Source organism: Cyprinus carpio, chromosome B15, assembly GCF_018340385.1.
Source record: "Cyprinus carpio isolate SPL01 chromosome B15, ASM1834038v1, whole genome shotgun sequence".
NCBI lineage: Eukaryota > Metazoa > Chordata > Actinopteri > Cypriniformes > Cyprinidae > Cyprinus > Cyprinus carpio.
The window spans coordinates 8473566-8495818 of NC_056611.1; the positions used below are offsets into that span (position 1 = coordinate 8473566).

The following is a 22253-nucleotide window of genomic DNA, read 5'->3' on the forward strand; positions in this document are numbered from 1 at the left end:
AAATGTTCTGTCTTGTTCTGATAAGAGATATATAGGCTGTGGTTATTGTTTAGATTCCGATTTAATTTGCCTTTGGGTTTTCATTTGTTTTCTCCATTGTTCTATGTGCAGCAGGATAAATATTTCTCTGTAAATTCATAATTTCCTGCAATGTAATGTGATGCATTAATATTGGGAGTGTTGTTTGTGGGCTGTGGTGCTGCAAAGAGGATATTTCTGTAGATTTAGTACAGTTATGATTTAAGGTCTTTATATTGTAGGGCATCTTCACACCTACAATTTAATTATATCCAGAATTTTAAAGCCTTTTTTTAATTGTTTAAATTAAATTTAAAGGCAGACAGACTATGTCCGCCTACACACATGAGGAATTCTTATCCAGAACTCTGTGTGGAGACCTTCAATAGAATTCATTATGGCTGTAATAATTACTAAATAGACCCGACACCTCCCTTCCAATTAGTGCTTTCGTGGATAAAATTCTGATTTGGAAAAGACTTTTATTTGAATGGCATACAGTGCTCTGTGAGGTTTTACAAGTAGAATCCTTATTGGCAAATTAAAGTAGGTTTATGTCTTTTATCCTGATCAGATTTGATTTATAGAGCCCATTCTTGACAGTATTGCTTTAGGATATTGTTTTAGGACTATTGAAAACAGCAGATAATCTCTGAATAAAGTAAATATTATACTTGTGTCATACAATTACAGTCCTGGATTTTCAGATTGTCTAGCAGCTCTGCTAATTCAATAATATAAATATTAAGTAAGTTTGGGCTGAGACTGCAGCCATGTCTTATGAAAAGTATTCTGTTCTTACCTGCCCAGTTAGTGCATATTTTTTGTATGTAACCTACATAAAGGTCACACACCTTTCACCAAATGCTTTATTCTCTCTCTCTCAAAGAACCTTCAGTAAACAGTTCTTAAAGGGGTCATATGATGCGATTAAAATTTTTCCTTTCTCTTTGGAGTGTTACAAGCTCTTGGTGCATAAAGAAGATCTGTAAAGTTGCAAAGACTAAAGTCTCAAATCCAAAGAGATATTCTGCATAAAAGTTCAGACTGGTCCACACCCCCCAAAAACTGCTCGTTCTATGACGCCCACACGTCTCTACGTCACTATGTGGGAAGATTTGCATATCGTCGCCCAGATGTTCACACAAAGAAATAAGGCGTACCTTTTAATCTCATTGTAGTATTGTTGTTGCCACCGCCTTGTTGTATAGACGCTGTGTGTTTTACTGTAAAAAAGCAAAACTACTTTGTTTGGCCTTCCAAAAGATGACAATATCTGCTTCGTCATGCCTGGAGCTGATCCGTGCTGGTCACTGAGGAAATGCATCAACTTTCCACTGTGTATCGCCGGATCGGGTTTCACCGTGGACGAAGCGGAGTCCAGCCCAGGGTTGTCACATGTGGTTGCCGCAAGCCCAACGGATGCTCCTTCCTAGATTCCGCTGGCCGTGCCGTTCTCAAGCCGCCTGCCTCTGCTCACTCAAGCCGGACTCCGCTCTCTCTAGGCTTTTCATTACACCAAATACACAAAATAATGTTCTTTTTAGCAGCAGCATCATATGACCCCTTTAATTATTTTTCTTTTTTTTTCTCTATGAAGAACCTGTATTGCAGTGGAAAGTTTCCATTGATGTTAAAGGTTCTTTGTGGAACCAAAGATTCCAATAAAAGAACCTTTTTTAAAGAATGTAAATTTGCTATTAATACCGCTCATACTTTGAACATAATTTGAACAAACCCTATAATCTTAACTACTGAACTTTGGTACATACCTTATTGGTACCATATATCATGGGTTTCCAAACTTTCATTCCAGGACCCACTTAAACAGATATAGTGTACTTCAAGACCCACCAAAATATAGAAAGTATGGAGAGAGGAAAAAACACACTTTAGGAAAAGGCATTTTCATGCAAAGCTGCAAAACACATGAAATGTTTAGTCCTTCTGTAGTTGACATTCTCCTGCTTGATCACTGTCTTTTTAAAAACGGTGAAAAGCTTTCTGATAACTAGATCACAGTCGATCAGAGCACTAGTTCACAAAGTGCTCTCTTAAGGACCAACATATTGTAAAACCTCAGTACACAGTAGCTCTAAACAAATGGTGCCGTTAGCAGGGAGAGGTCAGAGGTCTGAGAACGTCAGTGCTTTTGAGCTGTGGTGGACTTGGAGGTTGGGCTTCCTGAAGCACTTCACAGCATAGTTATCTGAAACTCTTGATATGAGCTATAATGGATGTGGTGCACTGTGGCCTGTCTAAAAGCAGACAAAGTGCACTTACAGCTGCATTGACACAGCAATTAACTCTTTCCTGTTTGTGCATATCTAAATAAACAATAGTTTGCTTGTGTGTGTGGCAATCTGTGTTCACAAAATGAAAAACCACATCCTCTGTCCTCTAATGTGGGTATGTCTTTGTCTAACTTGTCATTTCTTGCTGTGTGGAAGTGTGCTGTCAAACCACATCCCCCACCTCTGTCCTCAAAGTTTGACATTGTGTGACAGCGAGTCTCTGCACATGTCTGGTCTCTGTTTGATGATGTCATACATATGATGTATTGAGTTTGTTAGTAAGGTGAGAGCAGAGAGATAATAAGCATCCTGTGTTTCAGTGACTCGTTGCACACTTCAGGGAAAATACTGACTCTGAAAATAGCAGGTTAAGCCCAAGTTATTTAGAAAAGGAATGTGTGCACTACCTAATGGACACACAAAAGTGATATTTTTGAATTGAAGCTATTGCATAGTGTAGTGTTTTTCTTTTTCTTTTATTTTCTTTTTTAAAGGTGTTTTTCTTTTTCTTTTCTTTTTTCTTTATGAAAGGTGTAGCTCATGCAAAAAAGAAAAAGAAAATTCTGTCATTTATTCACCTATATGCTGTTATAACCCAGAAGAATTATGTTCATCTTCGGAACATAAATATGTATTTATTCTCATCTCTCATTAAAGGTAATCCTTATGATTTAAGCATGTGTTCTTTGTCTTCCAAAAGGACAAAGTTGCTTTATATGATTAAGAGAATTAATTTAGGCTTTTATTCACATATGAACATTGACCAATGCACATACATAGAACACTTCAAATATGGAAGTTCAAACATGTGTGCTTGATGATGAGAACAGCAAAACAACCTGCAAAACCCTTTTTTGTCTTTCTGTTACTTCTCTAGTGCACCTGTTGTAACTGTCATTTGTACCAAAACAAATCACTTTTTAATAGGACAGATTGATTTCCCTGAAGTTTAATTGACTTGCTGTCCCCTTAACTTTTTTGAGCTGTATGCATATTAAACATATATATATGTATACATATTAAATGTATATTTGTGTTCAGGTTCCCATGGTTTGGATCCAGCGTGCTGTCTGCCATGCCTCCCGCCAAGACAGATCAGCTGGACTTGTGGGCGGAGTCAGGGCTGGATGGAGACGACCAGGTGATGGTCGACTTCCTGTTGCCCACGGGAATATACATCCAGATGGAGGTTCCTCGAGAGAGCACCATCCAACACATCAAATTGGTATGTGTGTTAGTGCAAGCAGATTATCTGCTCTCTGTTCATTTGTGCTTCAAATAAAATAAATGCTGGTTACACTTTATTTTGATGGTCCCCCTTTACACATTCAGTTGACTATAACTTTGCAACTACATGTTGACTAACTCTGTTTAGTGTATTAATCTAATGACTGGTAGTTGACAGGTAGTAGCAGCATTACTTACAGTAACCAGAATGTCTATCAAAATAAAGTATTTCCTAAATGTTTGTTTGTAGTTTTTTTTATTATTATTATTATTTGTTTACTCTAGAGAACTTATCAATCCGCAGTGTGAAGTAAAGCATGTTTACATTGGAATATTCAGTGTAAATTCCTGCAGCATATGTGCTGTAAACATAAATGAAATCTTGTGGCATGTTGATGAGAAGTGTGCTTTTTTTGTAAGCAATTAGATATAAGATTTTCACACAATGAATGATGAAATAGAAACATGGGCTTTTATAGCCATATCTAAAATATTTGTTTTAAACTGTAATTTCATACATTGGTTTTATTATGAATGCAGTTAATTGCAAAGTCCTGCTTTGCTTGAAGTGACCTAGCAGCCACATAGCAACACTCTAGTAACTGCTTAAAACATTTTAACAACCACAAAACAATGTGCAGACAACCACCTTTAGCAATCTGGTGGAGTTTTCCAAAGGCAAGCACCACTCATATTTTCTCACAGAGGGTTTTAGTTTAACCATTACTAACAAAAATGCAAGGGCACTTGAATTATTCACTCTCATCATCTTGCTTTTGTGTTTATCTAGCTGTTATGGAAGGAGGCACAGACATACCCTCTCTTCTCATTGCTGGGGGAGATGGAGGGTCACATGTTCGAGTGTGTGAACCAGGCAGCAGTGCATGAGGAGCTGGAGGATGAAACCAGGCGGCTATGCGATGTGCGACCATTCCTGCCTGTCCTCAAACTGATCACACGCAACTGTGGACGCGCAGAGCGCATTCTAGACTCTAAGATCGGAGTGCTCATTGGGAAAGGTGACACATATGTACATAATCACATGTACAATGAGAGCTATATATTAGCTAATATCCTGTAGACTGGATGAGGCTATCTGGGATTTTTCAGTGACCCTTTCTGCAGGTTAAAGTTGTTACCTCAGTGGGTGACGACAAGTGACTGTCTTTTTGTGTATTATGAGAATCTCATTGAATCATTCTTAGTTTAAAAGCTTAGAAAAGCAACAAGAAATATTATATCTAAAATGCACATTACTCTGTATTAACTTTTCTTTTCTGACTATTTTAGTGTTTTACACATCTATGAACCTTTTAATGTTTGTCTGTTTATGTAATCTTTGATACACTTTTGGTACCAAGCAATTAACAGTAAGTGTGTGTGATTTAGCATAGGCTAATTTGAGAGTGATGCTGATTGTTTGTTTGAATGTAAGGATCATGGGGCTATGATGAATTGTCAGGCTCAGCCAGCAAGGCTAATGCGCTCACACACTCCACTGGCTGACTTTAAGGCAAACACACATAATATGGGCAGCCTCTTAGTAGAGAGGATCAAATGAATTTTTAATGCTCTTTAAATGTCATCATGTGTGTTATCAGGAACCTATTTGGAACCTTTCCCCAGAGCTCTGTTTCGTAAACAAAACACACTGATGTCATTCACCAGAAACAGATGCTCATTAAAAGAATAGTTCTGTCAAAATTGAAAATTGGCATCAGTTACTCACTTTTAGTTTCGCAGATCCATTGTATTTTCTTTTCTCTGTGAAACGCAAAAGGAAAAAACTTTTTTTCTTCCACGAAATTTAAAATCCACAAACTTTTCATGTTATATTGATTAATTCACACAACTAGTTTGTTGCAGAAAAATGGTTGCGTGAATTTCTCCTTGTTCTTCACATACACACACACACTTCAGTGAAAACTCAAAAAAAAATGCCATTTTTGAAAATGCCATTACGTAAAACATTACAAATGCATAAGTGTTAAAACCATTTTATCTGTGACAACGAGTTCACATAATTTTAAAATTCAGATACATTCTCAGCAGTGGATGTTGTTGATATTTTTGTATAACTTTGTCACGTTGCACAGGTCTTCATGAGTTGGATGCCCTGCAAGACCAGCAAGTAAAAGACTTTCGTTCCAAAATGAAGCGCATCAGCGAAGAGAAGATGCAGCGCATGCAGCTGATGTCGTGGGGAGAGTGGCTCCGGAGCTGTTACTCTACGCAGCTGGAGACAGAGTCTGTGGAGAATTTGATTGACAAACATGAGGGCGTAATCAAAATTACCATGCACTACGACCAGTCACAGGTGTGTAGTGTTATTTTGGTATGATTATAGTATGTTGCAGATGTCCTTACAATGATATTAATTATCAGTCTTATCCTCTTATTTATTTTTCTTTCTGTAGGACACAGCCAGCCTGAAAGTGTCATTGCATTGTACAGTAACTGAACTAATGGACCAGGCTCTCAAGAAATGGCAGACCACTCACGGTCCAGAGGAAGACATTGGTACCCGTAGTGATTATGTGCTGCGTGTCAGTTGCAGACTTGAGTTCCTGCTTGAAGATCATCCTCTTAATCAGTGCAAAGTAAGAAATAGCCTTGAAATGTCAAACTATATTTTCCAAGGTTCACTGTTGTTAATATGGCAAAAATATAGTTCATGCATCACATTACCACAGTCAGCATTAGTGTATTATTCTTGAGAATGAGATATACAGTAACACCAGTGTTGTTTTTAGAAAATAATGAAAAAAATTCCGCTAGTGAAATGTGTCGAACTGGTAAGTCATGTACAGACATCAAACAAAAGAGAGTGTGCTTTACTAAATGTTGTGTACACAATAGTTTAGTTTCATCATGAGCCTAAAACCAGTCAGGTGAGTGATCGGCAGCAGTTCATTAAAGAGGTCATATGATGCTATTTTAAAGATCATTATTTTTTGTATTTGGTGTAACAGAATATGTTGACATGCTTCAATGTTCAAAAAACACATTATTTTTCAAATACTGTACATTATTGTAGTTTGTCTATGCCCCGCCTCTCTCAAACACAGCCCCTCCTTCCGACAAGCACTAGCTGCTCTGATTGGCCAGCTGACCCAGTGCATTGTGATTGGCCGAACACTGCAAGCAGTCGTCTGAAATGTAACGCCCCTTTCCATAATTGCTAGCTTCAGCTTTCAACATAAATGTAAAGACAGTAAATAATGTCCTTAGTTTTACCATCAGTTCAAGCCTGAAAGGGGAACAGAGTCATGTGACAAACACAGTGATGATGCTCATATGTATTTGCCGTACACAAGCAGCAATTAAGAAAGCTGACTCCACTGTGATGTGACCCTGTCTCTCTCTCTCACGCGCACACACACACACACACACACACACACACACACACACACACAAAAGACTCTATACTCTAGACGGCACAAAACTCTGCATTTGAACAGTCAATAGCAAATACTTAAACTATTAAGAAAACATACTTACAGTAGCTGATTCAGAATAAGCGGCAGATTGTCGTAGCAAAGTGGGAAATGACCCCCCTTTTTTTTTTTTTTTTTTTTATAGAAATAGTCTTTGCACAGCCAGCCTTGTAGGCTATCTCCTATGTTCACAAAACTGTCATCCATAAAATGCGTTGCACAAATTCGAACATCTGAGTTGTGCTGTTCTGTTCTGTAAATAAATCTTAACCAATGATTCTTCATTGCATTTACTTTCGGAAGGCCAAATAAAGTGCTTTTGCTTTTGCACAGAAACACAGCGTCTCACTGACATGGCTGTATCATTACTACTGCGGTTCCTGAAACCACGCCTTATTTATTACGCAATATAATATTACACAAATATTTCCACATCGTGACGTAGATATTTGGTGGGGGCGTGTTTGAATGAGGTATTTTAGCCCGGTCTGGATCAGCCTTCTCTTTTAGATAGAGTAAATCCTTTTGTAGGAGACTTTGAGCTTTGTAACTCTGCAGATCTTATATATGAACAAGTAGCTACATAACACACTAAAGAAAAGAAAAAATAGAAATCGCATCATATGACCCCTTTAAGGACGTTTGTGGTGTGTTTGGATCATTAGTGCGATGTTGTTCCAGGAAATACATATATAAACTCAGACCATGCAGACACATAAAAACACACAGTTGCCCACACACACAGATGTTAAAAATCATTAATTTGCATTTTACAACTTACTAAAAGTAAACCAAAATATAACAGTTACTGGGTTTTTTTTATGCATGATACCATCATGGTACTTGGTACATCATGGTCGTTTTTAGGGGCAAAATTATTATTATTTTTTTTATCTGTTTGAGAACTCTAAGATTAATATCTCTGTGTGTTTGTGTGTAGTACATTAGGGATTGTTTGTTGGCCAATGAGAGCCCTCATCTGACACTGGTTCACTGTGACGTTGTGAAGGCAATATTTGAGAAGGAAATCTGCACAATTGGATCAGTGCTTGCGCGGAAAGCTTCAAACCCTCCTCTACCACTGCCCCCAAAGAAGAGGACCCCAACGGTAAGGACACTTTCTGTGTTTCCAGCACTTCAGCTAATCAAAGGTGCTCTCAGTTTTGTGCCACTAGCAGCACCAAACAGTAATGCAAAAGTAATTATTTTTCTAAACAGGTTTATCAAACACAACACTCCTTTTATCTTGCATCTTGTCATCCGTCGTTCAGATAAACAGGCAGTCCCATCCCAAACTCAAGCCATTGGTTGAGGCAGAAATTGACATTTTAACAGCTCAAATAAACAGAGCATTGTTTTTAAAGTGCCATAGGGTCACAGTGATTGCACTCTTTAGTACCTTACGAAAAATAACCATGGTTTTGCTACAAATACAACCAAAAAAGCCATGGATACTATAGTTAAACCATGGTAACCACAAATTAACCATGGGTTTGCAACATTAACCATAGTTTAACCATGGTATTTGTAGTAAGACCATGTTTATTCAAATAGTAATCAATAAAAAAAAAACTAAAAAAAACTTGGTTACTTCAGTTTTACTATAATAATGGTTAATTTTTGTAAGAGGTAAGGCTAACTACTAATAAAATACTTGTATTTTTTTTTTGCACATTAAACTGGAATAGGAGAAAGTAGAGACAATTAGCTCTTCTTGCTGCGCAGCTTTTTTACAGTCTTGTAATACTTGTTTAATGGCTGGTACCTTTTGGCTGATGTTTGCTGTCATGTAGATGAGTTATGTTGTAAGTATGTGTGTCTGACAGATATATCAAGTCGTGGTCATGTGTAGCATCCATTGCACAGTAGAGCTTGTTTCCTCACACATGGTTTTGGGCCAATGAGTTTAAAAAATGTGTTCCAGGAAGTGAGTCAGGCAAGTGTATGTTTTTGCACTGATCATGTGAGTTATTTTGCCGATGTCAGATAGCTGACCTCTGCAAAACTGCTTGTGTTAAACCAAACCCTTAAGGGGATGTGTACATGTGCATTTATGTAAGCGTCTATGTGTTTGAATTAGGGTGTATGAGGTTGCCGTTTCAGAGGTATATCAACTTGTATGTTGATTTGAACACTTAAGCCACACTTAATGTCTGAATATCATTGCATTAGATAAAATAAATAAAAAATATCCATATACAATGAAATTGTGTTATACCTTTTCACAGAACTTTTACGTTTAAGACGTTTAAAAATGGACTTTTCTCAGGCATTTTTGCAGTGACTTTTCAAGGTTGTCAGTGTGATTTTACAGGATGCCATGTCCTCATGTTCGTCAAGTGACCCAAAAATCTTTTATTTGCAATTAATGGCACTTCAAAGACAATAGAGAGTATGCATTTGTAAAGTAATAATTAAATTGTCAGAATTTACACCTTGCTTTTATCTCTCTCTCCTCAGCAGTTACATACGTGTGTTTGGAAGGTTCATTCTCTGTTTAGAATTAATCTTGTGAAAGGTAATAAGGTGAACGCGGAAGATGCTGCTAAGGTAAACATCAACACTTCTGAATTGAGAATAATCACTAACCTTACACTAACCTTTATCTGCCTCCTAGTGGCCCATAACCAGTATTACATTAAAATGAATACATACAGGTGCATCTCAATAAATTAGAATGACGTGGAAAAGTTCATTTATTTTAGTAATTCAACTTAAATTGTAAAACTTGTGTATTAAATAAATTCAGTGCACAAAGACTGAAGTAGTTTAAGTCTTTGCTTCTTTTAATTGTGATGATTTTGCCTCACATTTAATAAAAACCCACCAAATCTCAACAAATTAGAATGTGGTGACATGCCAATCAGCTAATCAACTCAAAACACCTGCTAAGGTTTCCTGAGCCTTCAAAATGGTCTCTTAGTTTGGTTCACTAGGCTACACAATCATGCAAATCATGGGGAAGACTGCTGATCTGACAGTTGTCCAACAAGACAATCATGACACCCTTCACAAGGAGGATAAGCCACAAACCATTCATTGCCAAAGAAGCTGGCTGTTCACAGAATGCTGTATCCAAGCATGTTAACAGAAAGTTGAGTGGAAGGAAAAAGTGTGGAAAAAAAAAAATTGTCAAGCAAAATCGATTCAAGAATTTGATTGAGGATTGTCAAGCAAAATCGATTCAAGAATTTGAGTGAACATTAACAAGGAATGGACCAAGGGGCAAAAGACGTGTCAAGGAATTTTGCTACAGTTGTCAATTCCTCTTGTTAACGAACCTTGGAAACAACCAACAACCAAAAGCCAAGGAGGCAATCTTAAAAGGAAAGGGGCAAACCTCTTTTCAGGATGGGACGCAAGGTTAGGTATTTCATTTAAAAACCCAGTGTCCCTAGAGCAGAATTCACTAAAGCGGAAAGTTGGCTCCAAGGTCAAGTTTCCTTCTTTGACTGGACGTGGGGGCCGAGCACCTCTGCTGTGGAACGCCCATTGTGTTTTTGACATAACACGCACCCCAACCCCGTACCCTGGGAACCGCTTTGAGATTTGTCAAGCAACAGACACCTTCCGAGATTTTCAAGCGCATTCAAGAATTTGAGTGAACTTCACACTGCATGGACTGAGGCTGGGGTCAAGGCAATACAGACGTGTCAAGGACATTTTGCTACAGTTGTCATATTCCTCTTGTTAAGCCACTCCTGAACCAAAGACACACGTGGAGCTCTTACCTGGGCTGAGGAAAAGAAGAACTGGACTGTTGCCCAGTGGTCCAAAGTCCTCTTTTCAGATGAGAGCAAGTTTTGTATTTCATTTGAAAACCAAGGTCCTAGAGTCTGGAGGAAGGGTGGAGAACCTCATAGCCCAAAGTTGCTTGAGATCCAGTGTTAAGTTTCCACAGTCTTTGATGATTTGGGGTGCAGTGTCATCTGCTGGTGTTGGTCCATTGTGTTTTTTGAAAACCAAAGTACCAAGAAGTTTTGGAGCAATTCATGCTTCCTTCTGCTGACCAGCTTTTTGAAGATGCTGATTTCATTTTCCAGCAGCATTTGGCACCTGCCCACACTGCCAAAAGCACCAAAAGTTGCCAAAAGCACTTTGGTGTTGGTGTGTTTGACTGGCCAGCAAACTCACCAGACCTGAACCCCATGGGGTATTGTCAAGAGGAAAATGAGAAACAAGAGACCAAAAAATGCAGATGAGCTGAAGGCCACTGTCAAAGAAACCTGGGCTTCTATACCACCTCAGCAGTGCCACAAACTGATCACCTCCATGCCACATTTCGTTAAATGTGAGCCAAAATCATTACAATTAAATGAACCAAAGACTTAAACTATTTCAGTCTGTGTGCACTGAATTTGTTTAATACACGAGTTTCACAATTTAAGTTGAATTACTGAAATAAATGAAATTTTTCATGACATTCTAATTTATTAGGATGCAACGGTATTTACATAAAGGTGCAGCGTGTCTTTTGTGTTCCATCCAAAAGTAATAAAGACATACTTTTATGGTAATTTGTAACTGTTATTTAGTTTGACAAATTGGTGGCTAATTTGTATGGATTTGTATGATCTCAATCATACATTCTCAAAGATCATATGAAATCACCACCTCGTAAAATAGTTGAGATTGGGTTGTTAATGTCTATTTATATAAGTCTATGGAGGACATGAAATAGGAGAAACAAAAACTGAAATATAATAAAAATAATGCATAAGTTCAATGTGCTTTTGTATGTGTGGAAACATGACACATACCACAGACAGTATTTTTAGAGTAGCCCTCAGTTCTGTGTACAGCATATGCCAACTGGACACATGCTCTTAGTAAAAAGATTTCCAAGCAACTTTTACACTTTTAGTGTGTAACAATCTTTAACACTTTACGCATTATGCATTTTTAACCTTTACTTTTGATTAAAAAAAAAATGTGTATGTATATATATATATATATATATATATATATATATATATATATATATATATATATATATATATATATATATATATATAGTATTAGTAAATAAAGTGCTAACAATAATGTCAGTCAGATGTCTATTTTTGTTATACCTCGATAGGAAATAGCATTTGCAAATAACTTTGAATAATGTAGTCCATAAATGATTGTATGTCATGTTAATTTTTCATTTTTTTCATTTTTTTTTTTAACTTGGATATTTGTAGATCCAGGTTCGAGCAGGGCTCTTTCATGGTACAGAGCTGTTGTGTAAGACAGCGGTCAGCAGTGAGAGCAGCAGTCGATCTGAGCATGTGTGGAACAAAACACTGGAATTTGACATCGCTGTTTGTGACCTGCCCCGAATGGCCCGCCTCTGTTTTGCAATTTACGCTGTTATGGACAAAGTGAAGAAACAGAGGTCAACCAAGAACACACACCTGAACAAATACCAGACTATCCGCAAGGCAGGGAAAGTGGTGAGATCAACACAACTTCATTCATTGCACATATTCTTAAGCACTTGTATACCAGTGCTCAAATTGACTTATGTGTTATGGGCGATTACCAAAACAATATTTGGGGATCTCATGCCCCCCAAGTCTTATTTTTTATCCTTTCTAATAGGGGGTTTAACAACCCAATTCAGGCAGTGATGCTTACACATTCACTTATCATATGTTTTGCATGTTATGTTTCCTCTCTAGCACTACCCAATAGCATGGGTTAACACAATGGTGTTTGACTACAGAGGGCAGTTGAAGACTGGTGACATTATACTCCACTGCTGGTCCTCTTTTCCTGGTGAGAACACACACACTTACATTCTCAGCTTAATAGGGTTTGATTGTGACTACAGGGTTGTGTAAACTGCTGGGCAGTTGTGTCATAGGGTGTGTGTCTGTGAAATTAGAAAAAGACTGTGTGAGTTATCAATTCATCTGTGAGCAATACTTCATTTTGTGCAAGGTTGTGCACTGATGTCTTGTAAAGGAAGGAAGTGTGCTCAGGAAATGCCATTTTTTTTTCTGTGTGTTGCAGATGAGCTGGAAGAGATGTTAAACCCTATTGGGACAATTCAGACCAATCCTTACACAGAGAATGCCACAGAACTACATATAAGCTTTCCAGAATACTCAACGCAACCAGTTGTATTTCCTGCTTTTGACAAGGTATGCATATACTCACAATATAAGCATGACTCACAAATGTACACGTACACTCAAAAATGTACACATGTTTTTAGTGTGGATATCCACTAACCAGTTTACTAGATATTACTAGTATATAGGCCCTCAGTATTAGTATATAGCAGGGGTCGGCAACCTTTTCGCCATAATGTGCAATTTTTAATTTTTGCCAAGTGCCAAGTGCGCTGTGCAAAAAGTAACATTCAAAAGCTCATAAACTTGTTGTCAGCGATGCCACGTGACTTTTATTAATCAATACTGAATCGCTCAGCAAGGAGGGGGTAAAATGGCTGTTTTAAAGTAACTAAACTCAGCTTCATTGTTTGTAGAGAGAGACAGATGCATAAAATTTACCTCTCTCTCTCTCAAAATGGCCATATTTGAGAAAAAAATTGAGTAGTTTGCATCACTGGATATAACTTTCGGTCATTTAACATTTCTATCGTAAAGGTATCGTTAAAAGTTGACTAATATTAAATGATTTGCAGCTTCATCTTACCTCGCTCTCTTTAACGTGAAACTGATGCTTTGCGCTCTGAATCTGTCAACAGTAAACCCCGCCTACTTTGATTTGATTGGCCATCTCAGTCATTTTGACCTTGACGAGCGCTGTTAGACTGCAGAGGCTTTGATCTGAAGCACCTAGTATGTGCAGCGGTCGCGCACGCATCCCCAGACTAGTGCAAGTTAATTCTCACACTTTAATAATATTTATAGCTCCTAACAGGCTGTGTGACTATTATAAGTTGCTCGTGTGCCAGCGATTATCCCTCTGCGTACCACTGTTGGCACTAGTGATGCGCGGGTTGTCTCATGACCCACGGGTCAGGTTGGGGCAGGTCATTAAAAACAAAATAAAAAAATTTAAAAATCCATGTATGTTGCGTGCAATTCCTTATAGGCTATATTAAATATTTGGAACATCTATTTTTCATATTTTATTAGGTTCTTTGATAAGGTTACAATACGAAGTCCTACGTAGCAACTTAACTTGTGCGATGTCCCCGATGCGCGGGTCGTCTCATGACCCGCAGCCCCCGCGGGTTGGGGCGGGTAAAGAAATGTTACTTTATTTGCGGGGCGGGCTGGGGCGGGCCAAATAATTTCATAAAAGCGGGACCCGCAGGTTGGAAAAAAACCCGACCCACGCATCACTAGTTGGCATGCGTAGGTTGCCGACCCCTGGTATATAGGCTAGTACTGTATATAGGCCCTCAGAAAATAGTATGACACACTATTTTCTTATTTAATACTGTAAAGCTGCTTTGACACAATTTGTTTTGTTGAAAGTTCTATATAAATAAAGGTAACGTCTTCAGATTAGCCACATTATATTTACTGACTGTTTAATGGAATTGTATGGAATATTTATTAGAAAATTGGCATCTGCAAAATAATTGGCTTTGGATTTAAGATGCACTTTGTCTTGCAGAGTCAGGAAACGACATACACCCTAGACCAAAATTCATATTGTCTATTCCAAAATACATATATATATATGTATTTAAAAAAAATATATATATAAAAAAAATAAATAAAATAAAGACACACATACACGTTAATAAAAAAAAAACTGTCAATGATGGCTTTCAATTCCCTTCTGAGGGAAGCGTGACCGGTGTCTGAAAGAGGTTGCTATGGGGAACGCCATCAGCTTGACCATTGTCTGAACATACATCTAAACACAACAATAACATTGGCCAGCAACAGCCTGTGATGTCATCACTGCACTGTGAGCGTTTTCCTATGAAAAAGCTCCGCTCTCGTTTGTCTCTCTTTTTGAGGAAAGAGGGACAGCCATCAGCTCCCTGTGGTTCACGACCCTCCGCTGCTGAGGCACGGAGGAAAATGAGCTTGTGGGGATCGCAGGTGGATCTGGCAGATGAGTTGAAAAAGGATCTTTACCTTCCATGCTCATCAGTCATGGATGAGAGTGAGCTGCTGGATGATGATGCTATCTCTTTTACATCATCTGATCCAGTGGCTAGTGCTCTGCTGGCTCCAAGCCAGGATGAGCAGGAGATGTCAGATGAGGATGAAGAAGTTGAGACAGAGTGCTCCCAATCCTCCTGCCCTGCGTATGATGAGCTGCCTGAATTTATGGATCGCGCCACGGCGAGGCTTGACTTGCCTTGGAAGCAGGCTATGAAGGTGACCCCTCAAGGCCACCTCGATGAGCGTTTTCTTTCTAACCATAGCTCTCCAGCTCAGGTGAGCCTTCCATTTATTCCCGATCTCCACACGGAGGCTTGGAAAAATCCATTCTCGTCTCGCATCCATAGATTCCAGCATACTAGTTATGCCAACATTGAGGGGATGCGTGAGAATGGTTATGAGAAGATGCCCCCTGTTGAAGAGACACTGGCCTGCTATCTCTCTATGGGCCAGACATCTTCTCTTAAGGCTCCGTCCCTGCCATCCAAATTTCTTCAGGATACATCTTGTTTAAATGGCAGGGCATACGTGGCAGCAGGTCAGGCTGCAGCCTCGTTGCATACCATGGCAGTGCTTAAGGCTTATCAGGCTGATCTGCTGAAAGACCTGGATAAGGGTCAGGGTCTATCCCCTGATGAGGTGGCTGAGTTGCGTCACACTACAGACCTTGCTCTCCATGCTACTAAGCAGACCGCCAATGCCATTGGCAAATCCATGGTGGCCATGGTGATTGCGGAGAGACATCTGTGGGTGAATCTGGTGGATATCGGGCCGAAAGAGAAGGGCTTTCTTGTTAATGTGCCAGTTTCCCCTTCTGAGCTTTCCGCCACTTCTGTCGAGACGGTGGTGGAAAAGTTTAAGGAGGCCAAGAATATTGTGTATTCAATACTAGCCTTTCTCGGCAGTGCTGTTTTCTGACTTTTTAGGTTTGAACTCCCCGCTAAGTCAGAGCCTCCTGCTGTTGACCAATTTTAGTGATGGTTTCACTCATTGGTACTGGATCCAGGCTGGTGATAGCCCTCATCTTCAGCTTGGACACACAGCCTGGGCTTCTGCAGAAGTCCCACCGTCGTCAAGTCCCCAGTATAACGCTGCAACCTGCGGGTCCTTCTCATGGGCTAGTACTCTTCAGAGTACATGCTTCGTGACATGCTCCCTATCCTCTGGCCAGGGTGCGCTACTCATCTCTCCCCCTGAGGGGTCTCCTGAGATTTGAGTCTTTCCTTAACCATCATGCACATCCTCTGAGCTAGAGCTCCTCTCACTGAGGCGTTGAGTGGCTTAACAGTCCTTAATTCCACTTTGCAGTTCAATAGACGGACAGGCCTGTGTGTCCTCCCTGTCACACTGCCCTTATGGTTGAACCAGTTATCGCCCCTCTGTGGCATGGGCTTGAGTATACTGCTTTCCCTGAGGTACGAGGGAGTTGTGTTTCTGCGGAAACCCCTCTTGTATGCTTTTGCTCTGAGGAGCAGTAAGCTCTGTATGCATGAATGGTTATTGGGTCCCACTATTTCTTAAGATTCTATCCGGTCTGGTAGGGGTTGTCGATATGGAAAAAGTATATCACAATTTTTGGGGGGAAATATCAAGAATTTACGATTTTATCACTATTCTTTGTCATGTTGGTTTTACTATTTTGCAAGTTGTCTGATCATTACAGCCAAACTAATTTCCCTATTACAAAAACAAAGCCTTTCAAGGTAACAACAAACATAAATAAAGACGAAAAAATGAATGGCAGATATTTAGGACAAAGTGGGCAAAGATAAAAATCTTTGTCAATATTTCATCTTTGTCATTAAAAAATAAGAACAAAGATACACATTACAACTACACATAATATACAAATATAACAAACAGCGATTTATTTTCAGGTACAATAGGTGTATTTAGCAGGAGCATTCAAGAAACTGAATGAACAAACATAAAAATAAAACACTAGGCCTATATAAACTGATTCATAAAGCAACTGTATTACATTTACATTTACATTTACATTTAGTCATTTAGCAGACTCTTTTATCCAAAGCGACTTACAAATGAGGACAATGGAAGCAATCAAAATCAACAAAAGAGCAATGATATGCAAACGCTATAACAAGTCTCAGTTAGCTTAAACGCAGTACACGTAGCAAGGGCTTTTAAATACTATAATAAATAAAAAGAAAACAGAATAGAAAAAAAATAGAGCAAGCTAGTGTGTAGAGGTCTTTTCTTTGCTTTTGTTAATTGTATAATAAATGAAAAGAAAACAGAATACAAAAATATTAGAAAGCTAGTTAGATTTTTTTTTTTTTTTAAAGAATAGAATTAGAATAGTGAGTGCTAAAGTTAGAGGGTCAAATAAAGATGGAAGAGATGTGTTTTAACTCTCTGGGGCCTGAGGGTGTTTTGGGGGTCTAGAGAAGTTTTGACATGCCCTGATATTTGTGTTTTTTTCAGTTGCTTATATACATATACATGGCTAAAGTCTAATAACATTGTAATCAGCACAAACTGGGCTACAATAATATGTGAGCAGCATGTACATGATTGTGTTTTTGAGAAAGCGACATTTATGCGTGGTTAGTGAAAAACTAAAATTTTGAAGTCACTGAAATAAGGCAATAAAACGCCTAGAGAACATTTGTTCACAAGACAGAGAACAGATTTTGAAGCCTAGAGTTTTTGCTTCAAAATGATGTGAAAATCATCTTGATTACTCGCTCACAGAAAACAAATATATTGATTTACATTTTTTTAAGACACTTTTTGTGTAGGAAAGGTATATCCGAGAAGGCGTCAACTATCATGCATAATGCTGTGATTCACACCTGAGAAGACAAAGGCCCGCATAATGAGCTGCATAATAAGCCTTTCAGTCAGGTGTGTGACTGAGTGAGAAGAGTTACAAGAAAGACTTTGAGGACAAAATACGTTTTTTAAAACTACATTATTAACATTATTGTGATGGTCACTGATACTAGTACTAATTTATAGAAAAAAGAAAACAGTTACCACATACAGTAGCAGACATATTATCAGTGATATTTACTGCTTACTTGATACATTTACACCTCAGAGGATCCCGGGTATAACACATTCAAAATACTTACACCATAGTAGATATTTAAGAACAGAAGTTTAGTTACATTCATAAACACAAGCATGGTTTGTATGTAGGCTTATACAATATATATAGTTATAAACATATTTGGCTATATTCGTGAACAGAGAATAGCCTATCACAGTAAAGTTTTATATATATATATAATATCATATTGCTGTTTATGTTATATAATATAAAAAAAACATCCTGGCATGGTGAGACATTTAGATGCTGTGAATGAAACTTTATGATGTTTCACTTGATTATACATTTAGTCAGGAATTATAGTTTGAAAAAAGTCCAAAGTAAAATGTGTACAGGTTATGTGAAAACTAATACAAGTAGGATAATTAAAAAAAGACTTACTCATGTTTAGTATCTCTGCTTGATCAAGCCGCTGCATCAATAATCCAAAGCTTCTTGAGGTGAATTCTTTCTTATTTGTCACAGCAAGTCTTTTCTGCAGTGAATTCAGTCTTATTCCTCTCAGCGCGAAGTGCAAAGTAAAATGTAAAAAACTCGCTGCTTTATTTGTTGTTATGGGGAGTTTAGCGGCGCGAGCTTCACGTGGATAATTATAATGCCAATAGCGCACTCGGCGTGTGGGCGTAGTCGCATTAGATATAATGAAGGGAGACGTGAAAGACTGGACATCGCGTTGGTTTCATATGGATTACTTTATCACAGAATATTTGTTTTTGGTAGCACTTGCTCAGTTTAAAAGTAGACATGTCAAGCTTTCTATAGATCTATCTTTCATGTCTCTTCATTGAGTATTCACTGAGTTACAGTTCATTTTAATGACGTGTTTCTAAATGAAGATCACCGCAGACCAAGGCTGCAGACAGTGCACCCTGTTTGTTTTCTTTATTTTATAAATGCACAAAGTTTTATTGTTATTATGTGTGTATAAAAATAAAAGTAGACCCTTTACAGATTCGATTGATGTATTCCTCTTATCTCTACGATCAAAACTGAAAGTGTAATTTAAGCTCTTTTAGATGTTATCAGGAGAAGATGCCTCAAAACGCATATTTGCATTAGTCGGCCCCAGAGGGTTAAGCCGATTCTTGAAGATGGCTAAGGACTGCTTGGATTGAGTTGGGCAGGTCATTCCACCAGGAGGAAACATTTAATTTCAAAGTTCATAAAAGTGACTTTGTGCTTCTTTGGGATGACACAATCAAGCGACATTCACTTGCAGAACGCAAGCTGCTAAAGGGCACATAAGTCTGAAGTAATGAATTTAGGTAAAGGGGTGCAGAGCCAGTGGTGGTTTTGTAGGCAAACATCAATGCCTTGAATTTTATGCAAGCAGCTATTGGTAGCCAATGCAAATTGATAAACAGAGGTGTGAGGTGTATTCTTTTCGGCTCATTAAAAATTAATCTTGCTGCCGCGTTCTGGATTAATTGTAAAGGTTTGATAGAACTGGCTGGAAGACCTGCCAAGAGAGCATAGCAATAGTCCAGCCTGGACAGAACATGAGCTTGAACATGGAGTTTTGAAGCATGTTCCGAAAGAAAGGGCCTGATCTTCTTGTTGTTGAATAAAGCAAATCTGCAGGACCGGACAGTTTTAGCAATGTAGTCTGAGAAAGTTAGCTGATCATCAATCATAACTCCAAGGTTTCCGGCTGTTTTTGAAGGAGTTATGGTTGATGTGCCTAACTGGATGGTGAAATTGTGATGAAACAATGGGTTTGCTGGAACCACAAGCAGTTCTCTCTTGGCAAGGTTGAGTTGAAGGTGATGATGCTTCATCCAGCAAGAAATGTCTGTTAGACAAGCTGAGATGTGAGCAGCTCCTGTGGATCATCAGGATTGAATGAGAGGTAGAGCTGAGTGTCATCAGCATAGCAGTGGTATTAAAAGCCATGTTTCTGAATGACAGAACCTAATGATGCCATGTAGACAGAGAAGAGAAATGGTCCAAGAACTGTGCCCTGAGGCACCCCAGTAGTTAGATGTTGCGACTTGGACAACTCACCTCTCCAAGATACTTTGAAGGACCTATCTGATAGGTAAGACTCAAACCACTGGAGTGTGGTTCCTGGGATGCCCTTTGCCAGTAGGGTTGACAGGAGGATCTGGTGGTTAACAGTGTCAAAAGCAGCGGACAGATCAACCAAGATAAGGATTGAAGATTTTGATTCTGCACTTGCCAGTCTTAGGGCTTCAACAACTGAGAGCAAGGCAGTCTCAGTTGAATGTCCACTTCTGAAGCCAGATTGGTTGCTGTCAAGGAGGTTGTTCTGTGTGAGAAAGGCAGAGACTTGGATGTTAATGATGTGAGTGAGTGCAGGTGCAACTGCAGGAGAAATGGCTTGAAGAAGATGAGATGGAATAGGATCAAGCGGACAAGTAGTAGGATGATTAGAAAGGATGAGTTTGGCAACTTCTGCCTCAGAGAGTGAAGAGAAGGATGTGAATGAGTGTTTGTTTGCTGGTGAGATGTGCTTGATGGATTGTGGTGTGGAAAATTGTGCACAAACAATTAAAATTTTATCAAGAAAAAAGGAGAGTTATAATGACAAAGGACAAACAATGAAAATGTTTGCGAGAAAAAAGCATGTGAGAGTTAGACGAATTGTTAATTTTGTTATGATAGTATGTCCTTTTAGCAGTGGAGACATTAGCAGAGAAGGAATGGAGGAGTGACTCTTTCAGCAGCTCTAAGCTTAGAACGCTGTTTGCGTAGAACATCAGATAACCGAGGGGCAGAAGGGGTGGTACGGGCTGGCCTGGAAGACAAAGGGCAAACAGTGTCTAAAGATGTAAGAGTGGAGCAGAAAGTATGAGTAGCACTGTTAGTATCAAAAGATGCATATTAACAGTTTAGGGGAAGGAAGCGAAGATGAAACCATAGCAGATAGCCGGGAGGGTGAGAGTGAGTGTAGGTTATGTTGAAAGATGACATGTGGAGGGGTAAGTGATGTGTCAGGAACCATGTTGAGGTTAAGAGTGAGGAGGAAATTATCCGAGGTGTGCAGTGGAGTAACCAGCACATGATCAGTGGAGCAGTGTCGTGTGTAAATAAGGTCCAGTTGGTTGCCTGATTTGTGAGTAGCAGTAGTTGACACTCGGTTGAGATCAAAAGATGCAAGCAGAGTGTGGAAGTCTGCAGCCTGAGGTTTATCTAGGTGGATGTTGAAGATTCCAAGTATAACTAGGGGTGTACCCTCCTCAGGAAAGTTTGAGAGCAGCACATCTAATTCTTCCAATAAGTTATCTAGTGGTCCTGGGGGTCGATAGACAACTACAAAATGGATTTTAAGAGGGTAGGTTACAGTAACTGAATGAGATTCAAAGGAGCTGTTGATACCCAAAGATGGTAAAGGATTAAATTTCCAGTTATTAGAGATAAGCAAACCAGTACCTCCACCTCTTCCAGTCAAACGGGGGGAGTGGGAAAATGAGAAATTATTGGAGAGTGCTGCAGGTGTAGCAGTGTCCTCTGGTTTGATCCAGGTCTCTGTCAGGGCCATGAGATTTAGCTTTGAATGACTAATAATAGAAGTAATGAAATTGGCTTTATTTACAGCAGACTGGCAATTCCGGAGACCAATAGAAAAAGAAAGTAGTGTATTAGCAGACATAGGCAAAGTGTGCAGGTTGTTAGGATTGCGCTGCCTACAGTGTGTGATGCGTGGTTTGCGAGTGGTAGTGATAGTAGGAATCTGGAAACACATAGTAAGAATAGAAACAAGTAGTAGGAAAAAGGACTAATCAAAACAATACTTATATCCCTTGCCGGTGTCCCTGCCTGGTGGAGTCGCACGGTAGAGTCGATGGTCTTTATACTTTTTTTGGTCTTCACACAAGGAGGGCTTAACAGGAAGGCTGCTGCGACCGCTGCCGCGGTATACTAAACTTTTTTTTATACCTGTCAGACAAAACGGAAATTGAATTCAGCTGAACACACTTTACTGTTTATCACAACAAAGGCTGCTTTTAACTCCCGCTGATTTAACTGCTTCTCTCAAAGATTATTTCTTTACACTGTCTTTTGCTAGCGCTTGAACACACTTTACTGTTTTTCACAACAAAGGTCTAAGCAAGCACACGACACTGACAAGGTATGCGATAGAGTACGAGACCAA

At 39.0% G+C, this 22253-nt stretch overlaps 1 protein-coding gene across 3 annotated transcripts in view; it reads left to right on the top strand.

The window, feature by feature from the left end:
- pik3cb (phosphatidylinositol-4,5-bisphosphate 3-kinase, catalytic subunit beta) overlaps window positions 1-22253 on the top strand; it is a 57769-nt gene that overhangs the window by 18464 nt on the left and 17052 nt on the right. For 2 of the 3 annotated variants that reach the window (XR_006156532.1, XM_042739106.1), the window contains exons 3-11: window positions 3354-3537; window positions 4330-4558; window positions 5636-5856; window positions 5957-6139; window positions 7917-8084; window positions 9437-9526; window positions 12163-12414; window positions 12643-12739; window positions 12977-13107. Coding sequence is in view for 2 of the 3 variants with exons in the window: in XM_042739106.1 (XP_042595040.1) it covers window positions 3388-3537; window positions 4330-4558; window positions 5636-5856; window positions 5957-6139; window positions 7917-8084; window positions 9437-9526; window positions 12163-12414; window positions 12643-12739; window positions 12977-13107 (1521 nt within the window). In the remaining variant the exon portion in view is untranslated. The remainder of the gene's footprint in view (window positions 1-3353; window positions 3538-4329; window positions 4559-5635; window positions 5857-5956; window positions 6140-7916; window positions 8085-9436; window positions 9527-12162; window positions 12415-12642; window positions 12740-12976; window positions 13108-22253) is intronic. The other variant, XM_042739107.1, reaches the window with a different exon arrangement.